This window comes from Dunckerocampus dactyliophorus, chromosome 13 (genome assembly GCF_027744805.1).
Source record: "Dunckerocampus dactyliophorus isolate RoL2022-P2 chromosome 13, RoL_Ddac_1.1, whole genome shotgun sequence".
Taxonomy (NCBI): domain Eukaryota; kingdom Metazoa; phylum Chordata; class Actinopteri; order Syngnathiformes; family Syngnathidae; genus Dunckerocampus; species Dunckerocampus dactyliophorus.
The window spans coordinates 7572695-7590724 of record NC_072831.1 but is presented as its reverse complement, the minus strand read 5'-3'; the positions used below and the strand labels follow the sequence as shown (position 1 = coordinate 7590724).

General features: G+C 40.8%; 1 protein-coding gene across 2 annotated transcripts in view; it reads left to right on the top strand.

The window, feature by feature from the left end:
* Positions 1 to 18030, top strand: part of atrn (attractin) — a 108013-nt gene that overhangs the window by 73915 nt on the left and 16068 nt on the right. For both annotated transcript variants that reach the window (XR_008573402.1, XM_054796144.1), the window contains exons 27-28: positions 750 to 857; positions 13948 to 14062. Coding sequence is in view for 1 of the 2 variants with exons in the window: in XM_054796144.1 (XP_054652119.1) it covers positions 750 to 857; positions 13948 to 14062 (223 nt within the window). In the remaining variant the exon portion in view is untranslated. The remainder of the gene's footprint in view (positions 1 to 749; positions 858 to 13947; positions 14063 to 18030) is intronic.

The window sequence follows — 18030 nt, the reverse complement described above, 5'->3', positions numbered from 1 at the left end:
GGGTATAATTAGAGTTTGGAATGACTTCCAGTGTCTCGCTGCTTGTAATCTGCAAACCCAACAGCGCTACTGCTCTGTGGGTAACCCCTCGTGACGCCCCCCCCAAACTGCTATCATCCATCACGTCGCTCGTCAAACACTTCTCTTGCCATTTTCTGTCCTCCATCTTTGTTCGAGATCCGAACCTCTAGTGATGACTCTGTTCACGACTTTGTTCAAATGTATCACATCATGACCAAGTCTGTAATGACTTCATTCCAGCCGGGACATCTTGTCGTCTGCTGTCAGGTCTTAACAGTGCATGCTTATGCTAGCGGGGGATGACCTTAGCTTAGCTTTGAGGTTGTCACCAACAGGATGTTATGCAGAAACGTAGTTTGTTTGGGTCAGGGAGTTGGTGGCTGGCGCTGGAGATTGGGTTTAGGGTCAGGAGGTTAAGGGTATGACTCAGGTTATGGGTTAAAGTTCATGTAGGTTGGGGTTAGGGTCGGGGTTAGGTTCAGGTTTAGGCTTAGGGGCTAAGGGTTGGGTTAGGAATTAGGGTTAGGGTTTGCGGTTCGGTTTAAGGTCAGGAGGGTTGGGTTTGGGGTTGTGGTCGATTTTTCCTGCTACCCAGAGCCTTTTATCCCTGCAATATTCTGCCTTGGGAAGTAGCACCAGTGCCGGAATAGAGGCGGGATGGTAACGCTCGATGTGATGTCACATTGTTTGCGTTTTTGCTAACTGGAGTCTACCTCTTGTTTCCGTAGCAACTGCTGAGGGAGATGCAGCAGATGGCCAGCCGGCCTTTCGCCACCATCAATGTTGCCTTGGAGACAGACGAGGAACCACCTGACCTGATAGGAGGGAACGTCAAGGTGAGCCCCCACCCCCTCAGAAGTTTCGTGATTGTTTCAAATTGTCAGTGGTTCATCCCAACAAGGCGGCTATGAAGTCAGCACAAGAAAGTCTGAACTGAGAGGAAAAAACATCAAGAAATGAAGCTGTTGTTGTTTGGACCGTATTCTGGTTCTCTTTCCGTCTCCAAAGTGTTCTTCTGCAGAACTTTATCCAACCAGCAGATGTTGTTTGTTGGAATCAAAACTGAAGAAAAGTTGTTGGTTGTCCAGGGGATTGTAGCTCAGACATGCAAATACGTTTGCAGGCCTCTTTTAAATCCAGCGTGGAGATCTTCATTTGTGAGCAGACAGAGTCAGGAAATGATGGGTTTAAGGAGATTAGTATGTCAAGCGGAGTGATGTGTTTAAATCGAGAAGGAGTTCCATCGTGTTTGTGTGTGATTCATCCCATCAGGATTGTTGCCAGACAACTTGGCCCTTTTGTTAAACATTGTTCAGGAAGGATCATGTTTAGGTCCAAGTGGGAGCCAATCATGCCTCTCTCTGGTCGACACAGACAGCTGAATGAATCATTGCAGCGCCGTGGCAGCCATGGCCAATGAACTGCTTTGCTGGGAAGCAAAATTAAAATAGTTGTCTGTTTTATGCTTATTATTTTATTCTAACTCTTGTTTATTTCTTACCTACATTTGAGTGTTGCTGTATGATGATTTTAGCATTCTTTTTAAGACGATATCGTGAGTCACTGTTATATTGACTAATGACCTCCTGCTATTTCAGATGGGTTGACAATCTCGATGTGAGTTCCGTTATAGCTCAGTTCCTCACTGACTGGAGAGCAGCAGAGTATTTAAACGATTGGTAGTAGTTCTGAAGCAAAGGAGATGTCATGAGATTAGAACATGGCCCTAAGTTAGCCGCACCGCAGTATAAGGCGACGATTTCAAAGTTTTAAAAAAGGAGCTGCTTTTACACCGGAAATTACGGTAGTTTCTGTAAGGCCGAAATAAGTAGTGATGGGGCCACAAACAAAACGTTCAGGACAACAGGTGTGAAAAAGTGTTTGCCCCCTTCCCGATTTCATTTTTTTTTTGTATGTTTGTCACACTTCAATGTTTCAGATAATTTAAATATTAGTCAATGACAACACAACGGAACACAAAATGCAGTTTTTAAATGAAACTTTTTATTATTGGGGGGGTAGGCAGGCAATCACTTTCACACAGGGCTATGTAGGTTTGGATTTTTTTTCTCTCTTAATAATAAAATTTCATTTAAAAACTGCATTTTATGTTCAGTTGTGTTGTCATTAGCTAATATTTAAGTTAAGGAGCACAAAGCCAGACAGCGGCTGTTTCACTCAGTTCCGTTACTTACATCACCATAAAAAGTGAATTGTTAGAGCTGTATATTTGCTCACTTCACAACTTTGCAGCAGGTATAATCCTCACATATACACACACACATGTATATATATATATATATATATATATATATATATATATATATATATATATATATATATATATATATATGTGTGTATATATATATATATATATATATATATATATATGTGTATATATATATATATATACTGTATGCACATACAACTGGCCTGGCTCTCCTCTGGTACGGTGTCACACTCAAAATGTTCCCCCGGCAACTTGTGATAACTGGAAACATATACATTGCAATCCTATATAAGTACAGTGGAAAGAAGAAAGCTACTATTTATGAACTACACCAAACCTTGTGATTTACTTTATTTTAAAAAGCATAATACTGCTGTGCACTCTATTTTTGTTAAGAGACTTACTGTAAATCAGGTCTGCAGTGTAACCTAGGGGTGCCACGAGACACGAGCTTCGATCTATGAGAACGAGCCAAGACGAGATTTTAAGATGACTTTTAAGAAACGCACAATAAAAAAATATAACATATAAATGGCAAGAGTGAACCCTCTTCCTGCATGTTTGGAGGCAGGAGACGAGGAAAACAGACATGCATGCACATGGCAATATACCGAGGCTGGCAAAATGATCAAGTTCACGGATGGGCATATGGGCGATGCATCAGGAATCACATGACATTTTCATACATTTTGACTGCCAGATGGATAGTCGAATATTGTAAGACACACCTACTAAATTGGTTTAAAAAAAAAAAAAACAAATAATTGCCCTAATCGCCTTAGCATGTCATGGCAATTTCCATGTTAAATTAACATTGTGCCAATCACTATTTCTTGACTACTGTGTTGATTTGAGGATGTTTTTCCGTGAATGTTGTATAATTAAGAGGCTATCCACACGGAAACGTTTTCAGGTAAAAATGGCAAAGTATTTTGCCTCGTCTCTACACAGGAATGGCATTCTGGTTGACCTGAAACTGTATTTTTTTTTTTTAAATCCCTTCCAGAGTGGGAAAATCTGAAAACGCCGGCTCACCATTTCCGTATGGACTAGCAAATCCGCTACAATGTTTAAAAACAATGACGTCACAGTCCCGTCATCATCGCGTGACAAGAATTGAGCTTTGACGACAAGCCAACATAATATCTGAATATTTCGAGTGTCATGACTCACCGCAGTCGACATTCTGCCGGTATTTTCTTGCCTTATACTCCCAAAATGACGCGCATGTAATTCCACTTTGTTGCAACTCTAGACGAGCCTTGTTACATTGTTTTCACTCAGTTATCCGCTCCCGTCTGGATACAACTATTTACTAATCAGGCACAGTGTGGATGCAACTTTTTTTCAACCCGCCCCCCCAAAAATCCCAAGAACGTTCCGTGTGGACAGGGCCTAAGAAGTAGGCTTTACTTTTCTCTAAACAAGTCAAACTTTCCTGGGCCATTATGTTATCTTGCTTGCAAGCGAGCAATCCCTTCAATTCTACATTTTAGTGAGGCCAGCATAGATAACAGTCTTTATCGTGGCGAGGTGGAGGTGAAGTACCTAACTGCATTTATATGCAGGAGGAGGAACATTTCAAAAGTTTTAGCTAAAGTGTGAATGCAGATGTATTTGACACCTCTTTAAACACCGGGAGTCTATCAGCTCTCCAAGTCACCGGGGAGGGGGCTACCCAAGTCAGATGTATTTGATTAGTACTGTACATCTGTTCATGTTCTTTTTCTTAGGGTTTTTGCCGGACATGTTTTATTTCGGTGTTTGTGTGTCAGACGTGTTTACTTCACAGTCGTGTTGTGCTCTAATTTACTGACCCTTTACTGATCTTATCATCTGACATCTGCGCTTCTATGTGGGCCTTATCTGTATTGTGTGTGTGTGTGTGCGTGCGTGATTGCATGTGTGTGTCTGTGTGTGTGTGTGTGTGTGGCAATCCACGTGTCTTTAACAAGCGAGCATAAAGTCAAAACAGCAGCTCGCCGCCGCTATCAGCCATCCTCCTCCGCCTCCTCCATCTGTGCTCTCCTTTTTCTTCTTCTGCCTCCGCTCTCCTTTTTTTTTCCCACCGTGTCTTTTCCCACCAAGTCGAGATCCAATTTAGATTCCTCCTCGTCTGCCTTTCTCTGCCTCAGACGCGGGCCGCACACCGTCGCGTCCTATCTGCTCGCCGAGGCTCATATTGGGCGGGGAGTGGGTTGTCCTCCTTGTTTCCATGCTTCTTTTTTTTTTATTTTTATCAGTACGCCACTGCAGCATTACAAAGGTGCAGAATGCTGCAAATGTCTGCTCACATTCATTGAAAGTTGTTTATGGCCTTAATCCAGAATCCAAAGTTGTTCCATTGAAGAGGAGGGGGTGTCGTCACTTGTCCTGCGCCATCATAGCTGCTGCTTGTTTGAGCAAGCAGAACCTTCTAGAACAACGGTTCTCAGTTGGTTTCAAACTGGGACCCACATTTTCCAGTCGTCATTAAGTCAAGACCCACTTTTATTTAAGTCTAACAGAGCAAACCCACTTGTTTTTTTTTTTAAATAGATTGTCATCTTTTCAAACATGAGTACCCTTAATTACATGCGCAAAATGCATTTTAATTAAGGAATTTTATTTTAAGGAAATGAAAAGGAACATAACTGCATGCATATAAATAATTCATAAATGAAACCCCAAACATGCATTAAACAGGACCACAAAGTCAGATATTTCACTTACAGCTGTGAAAAGTATAGTCGTCCCTCACAAGTTCATGGTTCGAATATCACTCCCTCACTGTATCGCGGTTTTTCAAAAAAATGTTTAATAAATGGTCGCTGTTTTGTGGTTGACTATGGCCTATTACAAGACATGTTGTATTGTACACTGGTCACTAGGTGTTACATAGATCTGGGAGGAGATCCCCCAGGACACCATCCGTAGTCTCATTAGGAGCATGCCCCGACGTTGTCAGGCATGCGTACAAGCACGTGGGGGCCACACAAACTACTGAGAATCATTTTGAGTTGCTACAATGACATTTTAGCAAAATGGACCAGTGTGCTAATAATTTTTTCACTTTCATTTTTGGGGTGTCCTTGATTCATTTCTATCAAATTATGTGGCATCATTTTGTTACTAATACATCACCCACTTATTATCAGGAAAGATATTCAAGATCATTTTTTCCCCCAGTTTAGATCTGATGTGTTTTTGAAGTGTTCCTCTAATTTTTTTGAGCAGTATATATTGGGTATTATGATTGTACAGGTGAATATAGGGGCGTTATTTCATGTCTACAGGGCTCTACTAATGTTACAACCCGTATTTGTAAAGTCAAACTGGTTTTCTATGCTCTAACTACGAAAATATTGCTTTAATTAATATTGAATCCTACTTCGCTGAAATTGACTTATCACAGCGAGGTCTGGAACCAATTGACCTCTATACTTAAGGGATTAATGTACAGTTTATTTAAAAAAGTGACTTCATAATACAGTCATCCATCACCACTTCATGGTTAGAGTTTTGCGGCTTCGCTTTATCATGGTTTTTCAAAACTATATTAAATAATAAATAATTCTGTTTTTTGGTTGAATACGGCCTGTTATCAGTCTGAAAACAATGCATTTTTAAGCTAATGTTACATATTTTTGCCTAAATTAAGCATTTTCAAACAAAAAATGGCTAAATAAGCTAAAATACAAATACAGGGGTATAAGGCATTCAAAAGATTCATTCAAGGATGTTGATGGTATGTCATTCTCCACTGGTCACTAGGTGTCAGTAATATTACTGTAATGTTCAGTGAAACACACAAGCACCAGACTTGATTGCCGGAACAAGAGGCTTTTATTGCAGGTTGGAATTATCTCATAAGAGGCACAGTAATCTTTAACACGAGCTACTGTTGCAGCTGTAACCCACACCAAGCTCAAACTTAACTCTGAACTTCTGATGTCACTTCCTGTCTGTCATGCACTGAGCTCCCCGAGGGAACACATTTACAGCAAAACACACGAGCCTGAGTCTTATTTGTCTTAAATGCCTTATTTTCTCTTATTATGTCTACTATATTGGGTAATAAGAGTCTAAAGATGATATAGGGGTGTTATTTCATGTCTTGACGGCACGAAATAAGTTAACTATTTAGAAGATCATAAACAGGATTTCTATTCTCTAACTACGAAAATATTCCGTATATAAATACGGAATCCTACTTTGCGTTAATTTACATAATTGGTCTTGAACCAATTAACCACAATAAACAAGGGGTTACTGTCGACAGCATTTTTTGGACAAATGATATTTAGTGGAAAATTGTACAATTGTACTTTAATAACACAATATTGTCTGCCAGAATGGAAAGCACAAATGCATTTAGCAAAAAACATTAAGAATTAAACATGCATTCTTTACAGGATGGGTAGGAAGTTAGCAGGAAGTTTCCTCAAAGTCTTCCTAAGATCAAAGATATTATTTTTTTTTTTTACATAACGGGCAAAGCGAATGACGATGGCCAGTATTTCTATTAATGCAACGTGACTAATCCCTTATTGTGTTTTGAACACTTGGGGCGCACACATTGTTCATTTTTGATCTGTTTGGTAACCCGTTTAGCCGTCAAACCACGAAACATTTGTTGTTATGCCAACATTGCATAAGCTCCTAAACCCTGTGCTTAAGAGCTCTGTGTTTTAAAACAAAAAAAAAAAACAAAAACAAAAAAACCCCCACAGAAATATCCAAAATATTTTTTGTGTACAAGGTCTGCATGGATGATGTTGGTAGGGGTATCTTGGTACAACTTTTTCACTTCCGATCCAGTACCGATATTGCATCCTTGAATATCAGGCGATACCAATATCAATTCGATATAAGCACGAATCATAAATACTTTTATTACGTATTTTGTTAGAATGTTAGAAAAGGCCGGATCAAGTGATATTACTCAAGTAGAGAACAATAATCAGCAACAGTAGGTGTGAGGAAAAACGGACCCATGTACTTCTCTAAGAATGTGGGGTATAGTTTTAGCCACAATGTGGATAGTATAATATAGTGAGGTTCGAGGTGCTTAATTACGCGTTTAAACCTGACATTACTCACCACCGGCAGGGGCTAGTCTTCTTTTTCATTATAATTATATATTTGATTATATGTTTCGCGTGTAACGCTGATTCAAGTTCTCTACGATTTTGATCACATTAAACTTCCACGGTTCTGTGCCACCACGGGAAACTTGTGCATGACAACTGTTGCACTCAGCTGTAGCGTCTTTTTCAGACTTTAAAGGGGACCTGTATATAATTTTCGGGTCTTTGTATTGAGTTCACACGATAATCCGCACAGAAAGCTTTCTAGGTCTTCCAGCCTCTGCGCCTCTTCCTGCAGTGTTTCCTTGGGTTTCCCGTTAATATCAAAAGTAAAGAGTTTGATGGTTACTGTGGATGTGAAAATGTACTTACCTTTGCCACCGAAGCGTAAATGAAGCTGCCCATTCAATTGGTTCTAGCTATAGAGGAATGATACGTGTATCGTCGGAACAGCTGAGGGTTAGCTTTTAAACAAGTTTGTTGCATGACTGTTTCATTTCTCGGATCGTTGGCTTTTTTGCCCATTTCAATGCTTGTGGGTTGAATTGTCTTCAGTTTTCCAGAAATTGCTTTTATTGAGCTTTTAACAGACAGCCTTCCGGTTACGTGGATGTATCGCATGTGTCTACTTGATCAGCAAGTTGTTGTTAATCAGTAATTGATCAGTTGTGTCCATCCTTACCCTGAGATGCGCTCTTTTAGTTTTTTGGTTGCTAACAAATTCCAGTTAAGGATTGGAATCTTCTCCATAGAAACAAGCTAGCTGGTTTATGCTCATTCGAGCAGGTCGTGTAGATTTGTTTTTTGTTTTTTTGGCAAATTGAAGTTGAAGTCATCACAGAGGTAAAAGCTCACCAATCCCGATGGTCGGTAGAGTTGTTAACGATGAAGCAGACTGCGCGTTCTCAGTTTTGTGTGTGTGTGCGCGCACATGTGGGGGAGACTAAACACTGGAGCTAATTTCACCAGCGGCTGTGTCGCTGTGCCTGCTCCGTCTAGATAAGCTGTGATGTTGTGTGTTGGAGTGGGGGGGGCATTGACGGAGGCGCCACACGGTTAAACCCATGAAAAAGAAGAAGAGATGTTTTGGTGAGGAACATCTCAGAGTGGAACACAGCATTTATGGAGGCAGTTAAAAGAAAACATAATTGATTTTTTTGTTGTGTGTGTGTGTGTGTGTGTGTGTGTGTGTGTGTTTCCGGGCGGGTGGAGGGGGGCCATTTTTATTGAAGTTTATTCGCCACATCTACTTCCTGTGCACTCTGGAAATGAGTAACGTCAACAGGCGAGACGCTGAGATGCTTCTGGAAATTAAAAGCTGGAGGTGCGTGTGTGTGTGTGTGTGCATGCGTGCGGCATTGTTGTCCTTCCAGATGTAAACAGCGGCTGAGAGAGCAGCTCCATGTAGCCCCAGGCAAACGCGATGGAATAAAGGGAGTAAAGAAATGAATCCATGTTCTGTGTGAATTAGTGGAGTGTGATATTACACCTCCACGTGAGCTTCTGGAAAGTTATTCCCAATGTTCTCTGCATTTCGGCACCTGGAAGGAAAGTTTTGATTGGGTCGTAATTTACTGCACAAATGTTTTGGCCTGAGGGGTAAAAAGCGGTGATCCAAAAACAAAATCTTTGGATTCTTTCAGTCTTGTTTTTCTGGATTGCTGCCATTTTTGTAAACAACTTCTCCAGGTGTTTAAGAGGTTATACTGGGCCGTGATTCCAACAGGAAACGTGTCACTTGAAGTTATAGGTGAAATAAAATAAATTAGATCCTCGCTTTTTGCAAAGGATGTGGTCCGGGACCACGAGCGAATGGCGAATAACCTATGAAACATTACAGATATACAAGAAATGAAAATGATTAAGCGAAAGACATCGCAGCCAAATTCAAATAAAAAAAAAATCCCACATTTTTTAGTAACTTTTGTTAAAGATATAGGCATCTTACCGCTGAGTTAGTTTATCTGTAATCTGAATAATTAACATCAAAGCTGCATTTCCGTGTGTCGCTGGAAACCACTTTACTTTGCCGTCAGCTGAGTGACGTCATATAATATCTACAAAGTGATGTTTATGATGTGGGTTGACAGATACGATCGACTCACACTACCTTCGTCTTTGATGTAATGGCGTCCCTGGGCTAGAGGCTCCCTTCACCTCACTGCAAGTTTTGAGGCCGGATTGGCTGTCAAACTGCTTGTGTAGCCAAACAAATCAAGGACCACTGAAAAGTGCGAAATCACTTCACGAAAAAACAAGCATAAATACATAAATGTGTAAAAATTTGCCGCACCATGGACGAGTGGTTAGCATGTTGGCCACACAGTCAGGAGACCCTAATGAGGATGGAGTGTAAATGAGATGTTTTCTGCTGGGGAAAAAAGGCCTATTTTCAGAGAAAAATTAATAAAGAAATACATTTGTGGAGCCGAGAATGCTGAATCGTGATTGTGCGGGGACCTACTGTAACCAGTAGGGGTGTCACGAGACACTCAGACACGAGATACATGAGATTGGGTCTACAGGACGAGGTTTTAACATTACATTTAAGAAAAGCACAATGAAAAAATATAAAATATATGCATATTGCAATCTACTAATTTAATTTCTACTGCATTACCTTACATTGCTCCTCATGAGGCTACACACTTCTGCACTCTGTGTGTATGCTTCTTTTTCCACACCGAAGACATCCAAGCATGCAGTAGATTTCACAGCGTGAAACTATTGAGCATTTTTGGGCCCGAACTTTTATTTTCTTCTTTTCAACAAAGTTGCTCTTTAAAAAAAACAACAACAACAAAGAGACAAACATCAGCAGGCTGTTTAGAATGCAAAGTCCATCTGGGTTGCTGGTTCTGCTGGTCTGGAGCGAGCTCAGCAAGCCAGAGTGGTGATTTATTGTTAAAATGTAACCTTGTGAGCATGAAGTATCTCTGCGTGTGTGTGTGTGTGTGTGTGCATGTGAGACTGCGGTGTTCCCATCCGGCGAGTCATTCCCACCATAATCCCATTTGTCTGCATCTGAACTCTTTTAGCACCCTGTCAGCTCTCAGGGGTGCTACAATAGTGCCATACACACACCCACACAGGCACACACAGACCACATCCATCCATATATTTTCTATGCCGCTTATCCTCATTAGGCCTATCCCAGCTGACTTTAGGCGAGAGGCGGGGTACACCCTGGACTGGTTGCCAGCCAATCGCAGGGCACATGTTGACCATCATTCATGCTCACATTCATACCTATGGACAATTTAGAGTCGCCAGTTAACCTAACATGTGCGGTGTGGTGAGCTCGCACAGGAAAAGTGTGTGGAAATATTTCCCCAGCGGACCGCTCATTCTAGCAATGGTACAAAATTTAGAATTTTGTAAAATCAAGTCTGTGACTAATTCTATCTTATAAAACATGACTTGAACATTAATTTGATACCCTTCACATCTCTACCCGAAATATTAAAGACCTTTAAGCAGATTTTATACTGGAAAATAGTGCCTTTGGTCCCCATTGCTTTAACATTGACTTGAGACAAAAGCTGTGATCGACCCACGGACCATGGCAAGTACAACCATACTACAAATGATATAACTTGGGCTGTGAAAATCTGTTTTAAAAGTAGCAATTTCCATTTTTTTTGATAACCAAAAATTCCAAGGAAGAAAATCAAGTGCCATATTTTTCTTGTAGGCTTAACACTGCAGTGCAGCACTCCACACTAACCACAAGAAATACACCTCGCTGTCATCGATGACAGGAAAGTATAAAATCCACCAACATCTACTCAATATTTGAGAAAATCATTTTAGCATGATTTTGTTATAATGAAGCGGCATAGAAAATGGGTGGATATCTAAATTACCCGTAATTTATTTGCTTTTATACGCTGCTAAAAAAAATTAAAGGAACACTTTGAAAACACATCAGATCTAAACTGGGTGGAAAAATGATCTTGAATATCTTTCCTGATAATAAGTGGGTGATGTATTAGTAACAAAATGATGCCACATCATTTGATAGAAATGAAAATGATCACCCCATAGAGGGTGGAAATCAAAGACACCCCAAAAATGAAAGTGAAAAAATGATGCAGCACACTGGTCCATTTTGCTAAAATGTCATTGTAGCAACTCAAAATGATTCTCAGTAGTTTGTGTGGCCCCCACGTGCTTGTACGCATGCCTGACAACGTCGGGGCATGCTCCTAATGAGACTACGGATGGTGTCCTGGGGGATCTCCTCCCAGATCTACCTGGGCATAAATTGTGACTTCATGCAAGTTGTGTGTGAAGTTGGGACAACAGCCACAGCTTGAAGAGTCACTCGATAGCTATCTCACTTAGCCACATTTTCATCACACTTCTGGCCTTCAAAACAAGAGTGGCACACATCCTGTCTAATAGTAGTAATAAAATAAGGGTGTCATAAAAATAGCGTAGACTAATAAAACTATTACAATTGCATCTGCAATTTTATTGAAAAGCTCTTGACATTCCAATTACAATGTTTAATACTCTTGAGAAATTAAATGTATTGCTTTTGATATGATGTACTCGCATTATTATGCCATATAATTAATGAAAAAATGGTCTAAAAAAATGTTGTCAATATCAATTCCCAACAATAATTTGTAGGACAATTATTGTCCAGCAAAATTTGTTATCGTGACAGGCCTAACAATATGACAATAATAATTCATTCATAATAATAATCCAGTTTTCAGGATCTCTGCATGAAAGAGGCTACAGTAGGGAAAATAAGTATCTGATTTTGTATTACAAAGACAAACAAGCCATAATTGTCATGGTAGCCTTATTGTAAGAGAGACAAAAATGTAAAAATAATGCAAAGAATATATATACATTCATTTGTATTTGATTGAGACAAATACCTAATTAATCCCAAAACAACACTTGGCTGAGTACTTGGTGAGAAAGCCTTGTTGTTGGCGTAAATTGTCAACTTCAACCAAAAAACACGCTAACTGGGGTGTACGCTAAGCGAGGTTCAACTGTACTTTCTTAAAGGGACTGGACTAATTTGTGTGTTTCATGGACACATGAATGGAATGTGGTAGTCAGAATGCTTGCTGGTTGATCAAATACTTTATTTTATTTCCAAATAGAAATTAATTTATTACCTTTTTAATGTTTTTTGTACATTCAGTCTTTCTGATACAATAAAACTACAATAAATGTTCATATTTTTGTAAGGTGGTAAACATAACAAAATCAGCAAATCCTTATTTTGCCCTTCTCCTCTACTGTAGATATAGAACGACTTGATAGATGGAGAATGGCCTTGCATGAACATGTAGCACACACAGAGACCTACACACAGACATAATACAGGTCTTTGAGGGGCTGTCACAGCTGCTAGTAAAGGTAAACCTCAGTAGAGATTGAATGTGTAAACTGGGTCAAAGCCAGAATATCATTACCTCCGATATGTTTGCGTGTATTTAACAGCACCGGCACACAAGCTCCACTCTCTAAAGACCGCCATGGAAGCATGCTGAGCGTATGCACGTGTTCAGTGGATCCACACACATTCACGACCCAGCAAATTGGCAGATTTATTTATCTGAAATGTAACATTTTTCATTTTTTTCCCCCCACTGAAAACACATCTCATTCACCATAAGTGAGTAATAATTTATAAATATGTGGTAATACAGGTAAAATGTACAGCATGCGTGTACCACTGTTAGAAAGCCCACAGTTTTTACATGTTCATGTCTTTGTGCTTCACTGGTCATGTTTATTCCTCAAGTGTTGACATTTTGCACTTTGTGCAGTGGTCCATCGTTGTGTGTTGAGACACAAAAGTTTGAAGCCATAGCTCTGACAGTCTCTGATCAGTCCCTATACTGTACATTTTGTACTTTAAGCAGGCCTTACATCCCAACGTACTTGCTCCTATGTGCTGGCTATGTGCAAAAATGGGGAAATTCTCAAGAGACATGCAGGTGGCCTGCACGGATTTTTTAAATTTGCAGACAGCACGCAAAGCCTGTAGGAAAAAAATTGGGATGCAAATCATTTTCTTCGTGCAGGCAGTCAGGTCACAATCTAAAAGCTACCAATGGGGGATGAGCGGCAAGCGTGTGGGTGTAACGATTCACTTGCCTCATAAGTATGTCATACTTGCAAAACCTCTGATACCATACTTCCTCGACGTGCTGGCCACGGCCAACAAATTTCCCAAAAATGGCGGAGCCCGTAACACGTACGTTGGGATGCAAGGCCCGCTTTAAATGTGTGTGAGGCATATTTACGGCTTAAACCAGGATTGTGTTTCGAGTGGACAATGGATATTGAAGAGAGAGGGTGGGGTTCTGGAGGTGAATCTAATGTAATAATTCAAATGTTTATTGCAAATGTTGAAATCGGAGACCGTCAAGCTAGCAAGAGGGTTTCCCGTGTGTTAAAAGCAGACATTTTTATGTGTGTATCAATTACTCGCGGGTTTTCGCCATTTGGTGGCTCCAGAACGTAAACCCCACAAAAAGCAAGGATCTACTATATTTGCAAGAGTGATTCCAAGTATGTGCAGTAGGTGGCGCTGTGAGTGCTTGTGGTCGTGGTCTGATTCTTTATTATTATTTGTCCTTCCCTCCACAGTCTGTCCCCAAGCCCATCGCCTTGGAGCCTTGCTTTGGCAACAAAGCCGCCGTGCTCTCCATCTTTGTGCGTCTGCCGCGGGGCAGCGGGGGCATCCCGCCCCCAGGCCAGTCTGGTAAGAGTATGTGTGTGTGTGTGTGCGTGTGTTTACCTTTTTTGAAGAAACATGACACACTTTAGTGTCGTTCACTTTCTTTTTAATTCAAATTCCTGTGCAACCTGAGGCCCCACCCAATTAAACATCACTGTTATGTAAACAAACAAAGTAACTTTATTTTCTAGTTCCAAATGCTCTCCTCTTTTAGTTCTTCTAGTTGACTTCCTGTTTTCTTTAGTAGTAGGTTAGCTAACCAACCGAGTTGGACCTGAATTCATTGCACCCCCTACTGGTGGATACCTTCATAACGTCATTGTGTCACATATCCTTGTGACCACGACAACATCCTCCTCCTTCCTCGTCTTCTTCCTTGTTCCCTTATTCTACATCTCTCGTTCCTTTTCCCTTCACTTCCTGCTTGTACATTCGTTACTATTCTCTTCTCTTATTCCTACTCTTGGTTTTCTTCTCTCTCCTCGTTCCCTTCTTCTTACTGGCTCACTTCTTCCCTTCCTTTGCCACTTTTTCTACTCCCTTGTTCCCTTCATCTTCAGCGTTTTTCTGTATTTCGTCTCGTTCCCTTCTTCTCATTAACGTCTTCCTTTCCTCCCCGTTTGCTCCCCTTTTCTCTTCCGTTGTTCGTGTCTGCCCTGTTCTTTCTTTCCTCGCGTGTTCCCTTCTTACCCTCCTTTGTTGCCTCCTTTGTTTCTGCTTGCTCTCCTTGTTTTCTTTTTAATCAGCTTGTCTCCTCCCCATTTCCCCTCCACCCCTCTGTTGTTCCTCCCTTGCTCTCTCACCTTGTTCCCTTTTTCTTTTTCTCTCCCTCCTCCTGTTTACTCGTTAGCCTTTTCTTCTTGTCTGATGTTCCCTTCCTCCCTCCACAGTTCACGTCTTATCTTGCTTCCTCTTTTCTATCCCTTCTTTTCTTTTTTGTTGTTTTTTTTCCTTCTTTTATCATTCTTCTAACATTTTCCGCGCAGTGAAAAGTCGTCTTCCGTCTTTGTTAGTCTGTCTCCGGGCAGGTTTCCTGTCCCTCTTGACGTTCTTCCTCGTCTGTGGTGTGTGTTCTTGTTCTTCCTTCCTTCCTTCCTTTCATCCGTCCTTCGTGTCTCCTTCGTTAACATCTGCCATCGTATTCTTCTCGTGTCTCCTTCAAGGACTCCAAGTCGAACTCCTCATGATTGTGTTACGTTTGTACTTGCAACACAATCAGTACGCCTTAGGCTCTTCTTAAAGACAACTTTGTTTTTAAAATCTCTCCTCTCCCCTTGGACGGGCATATTGGCGCTAAATGTTCGCTGGTGGCGTTAAAAGCCATCCTGGTGTAGAGTATGGATGCTTCCTGGAAAGTAAACGTATGTTGTATGTCTACTTTCGGAATATCCCATCCCGCCTGTGGGAATGTGTGGATTTGACACGGATAAGCATCGTCACTGCAGACTGCTTTAGTTTATCGCAATTTCACGGCCCCAAGATGATTAATAAATGCTAATCAAGTGTGGAATGCGTTAATTAGAGCCTGCGGTCCTTCTATGTGTGTGTGTGTGTGTGTGTGTGTGTGTGTGTGCGCGCGTGTGTGTGTGTGCGCTCATGTGCATCCCCCACAATGCACTGCACCAAGCAGAACCTGTTACACACTCCAGTCACTTTATTGGGTATCTAATGACAACCATTATGGAGCAAAATAACCCAACCAGAATACGGTATTGGGAACCGTAGCGCAGGCTACTTCCTGAATCATATTGCGTGATGTAAGTCTTTACAAGTGATTGGCTGGTGCTGTTTATTATTTGTGGCGGGGGTGGGATGTACCACTGGAATACCGAATGTAACGGAATCTGCACTTTTATCCAGATCCTCACCAAAATGGATGGATTTTTCCCTTCGTAGTTTTTGCATAGTCCTGTTCGCTAGCTGGCACAAGTTGGCTAGTCCACTATGAGGCCAAGACTGTCAGTCAAAATATTTAAAAACAATTTATCACTTGTTCACACAAACACAGGAAAAACACAAAAAAATCAGGGCTTAAAAGCAGACATTTTTTAAAATGTTACCATAACCGTTCTTATCTAAACACTCAAAGTGGCCATTTCTTTTTTGGACTTGCACTGCACGTATGTGTCACAGTCATAAAACGTTAGCATTTGTATGTAGAATTTTCAGCGCAAGAAACAGCAAGCGTTTTTGCTACATTGTTGTCGCATGACAAGTTTAAAAACAGCAATTCAAACTTTACTAGCACCAACAAGCATCACAGCATGCGGCGCTAGCTTACCGACTAGCAACGTATTTATGTTTGAAACAGTTACTTTTATGCTAACTTTAACAAAGGTCTGTTTTGCTTATAATGATGATAATAATAATATTATAAGAAAGCAGACTACCCTCAATATGTTATACATGAAAAAGTACAATACGAACTAGCTAGAAACCTCAATAACTACTTTGTAAATATTGGACTTGAATGATACCATAGACATGAATCCCAGTTCAGTGCTCCTCAGAGAAGCTGCGAAAGAGGAAATAACTGATATTGTGAATACATGTAAATGAAAGACATCAACTGATTGTACTGAAATTGATATGGAAATTATTCAAACCGTTATTAGAGAGATCTCAGAGCCGACGTTGGCAATTTATCATTCCAAATGGGTAACTTCCCTGACAAAATGAACATAGGAGTGTAGGGCATATTTGGGGTGTAGTTTTGAACTGGGGAAGAGCTACTGAACACACAGGAAGCAGTTTGTAAGGCTTAGACCCATTCCACACGCTCCTTAGATTTTTTTGGGGGGCGGGAACAAATCTCTGGGTGAAAATGATGTAATACACAAGGCGCACCTACGTGTGGCGCTGTGAACAGACACGCAGACGGAACCACGTGACACACCAAACTATAGAAGAAGAAAGAACACATGCGCATAAGTCTGTCATCTTCCGCTTTCCAAGGCTCTTCTAGACTTGCGTCAAAATGACTTCTGTGAGTCATTTTGGAGTTTGATACAACAAAATGTCAGGAGAAATGTCGACTGGGGTGAGTCATGCCATATTATGTTGGCTTTTTGTCAAAGCGCACTTCTGGTCATGTGACAGCGATGGGTTGGTGACGTCAAAAGAAGTGGGTTGCTTGTCTACACGGAAACGACAAGCCGGCGTTTTCAGATTTTTCCACTCCGCAAACCGTTTTCAAAAAGTACCGAACACCGTTTCCGTGTGGATGAAAGGCTGAAACGACGGAATACTTTGCCATTTTGACCTGAAAACATTTCCGTGTGGATAGCTACATCTTGCCGCATACCTCAGGAGTCGATTTAGGATTAACAACATCTGCAAACCCACAATTCTGTTCAGGGGAGAACACACAGGACCTAATAAAAACAATCAGAGAGGAAACGGAGATGTTTTTTAAAAAGTGGTTGGAAGAGAACAGGTTATCCTTGAATGTAAGTCAAACTAAAATGTTGCTTGGTAACAGAAAAAACACTCAAGCACATATCGAAATAGATGGGGTAGAAATTGACAGGGTGAACAAAGACATTTTTTGGGCTCATAATAGATGATAAAATAAGCTGGAAATCTCACATTTAAACATGCACAACATAAAGTGGCAAGAAACACTTCAATTCTGAATAAAGCAAAACATTCGGAACCAAAAATCCCTCCATGGTCATTGTGTGGAGATATGGGGGAATAACGACAAATTGCACTGAACAGTAGTCCCTCGCCACTTGTAGTCCCTCGCCACTTGTAGTCCCTCGCCACTTTGCGCTTCAGATTTTGTGCCTTCACTCTCATTTTTTAAAAAATGTATTAATTAATAAATCTTGCTGTTTTGTGGTTGAATACAGCCTGTTATTACTGTATTTTCACAACCATAAAGCGCACCGTATTAAAGGGTGCAGTCTCAGTGGCAGATGCTATTATTGTATTTAACACATACACAAGGCGCACCGTGCTATTAGGCGCAGGTATGCATGCTAACACAT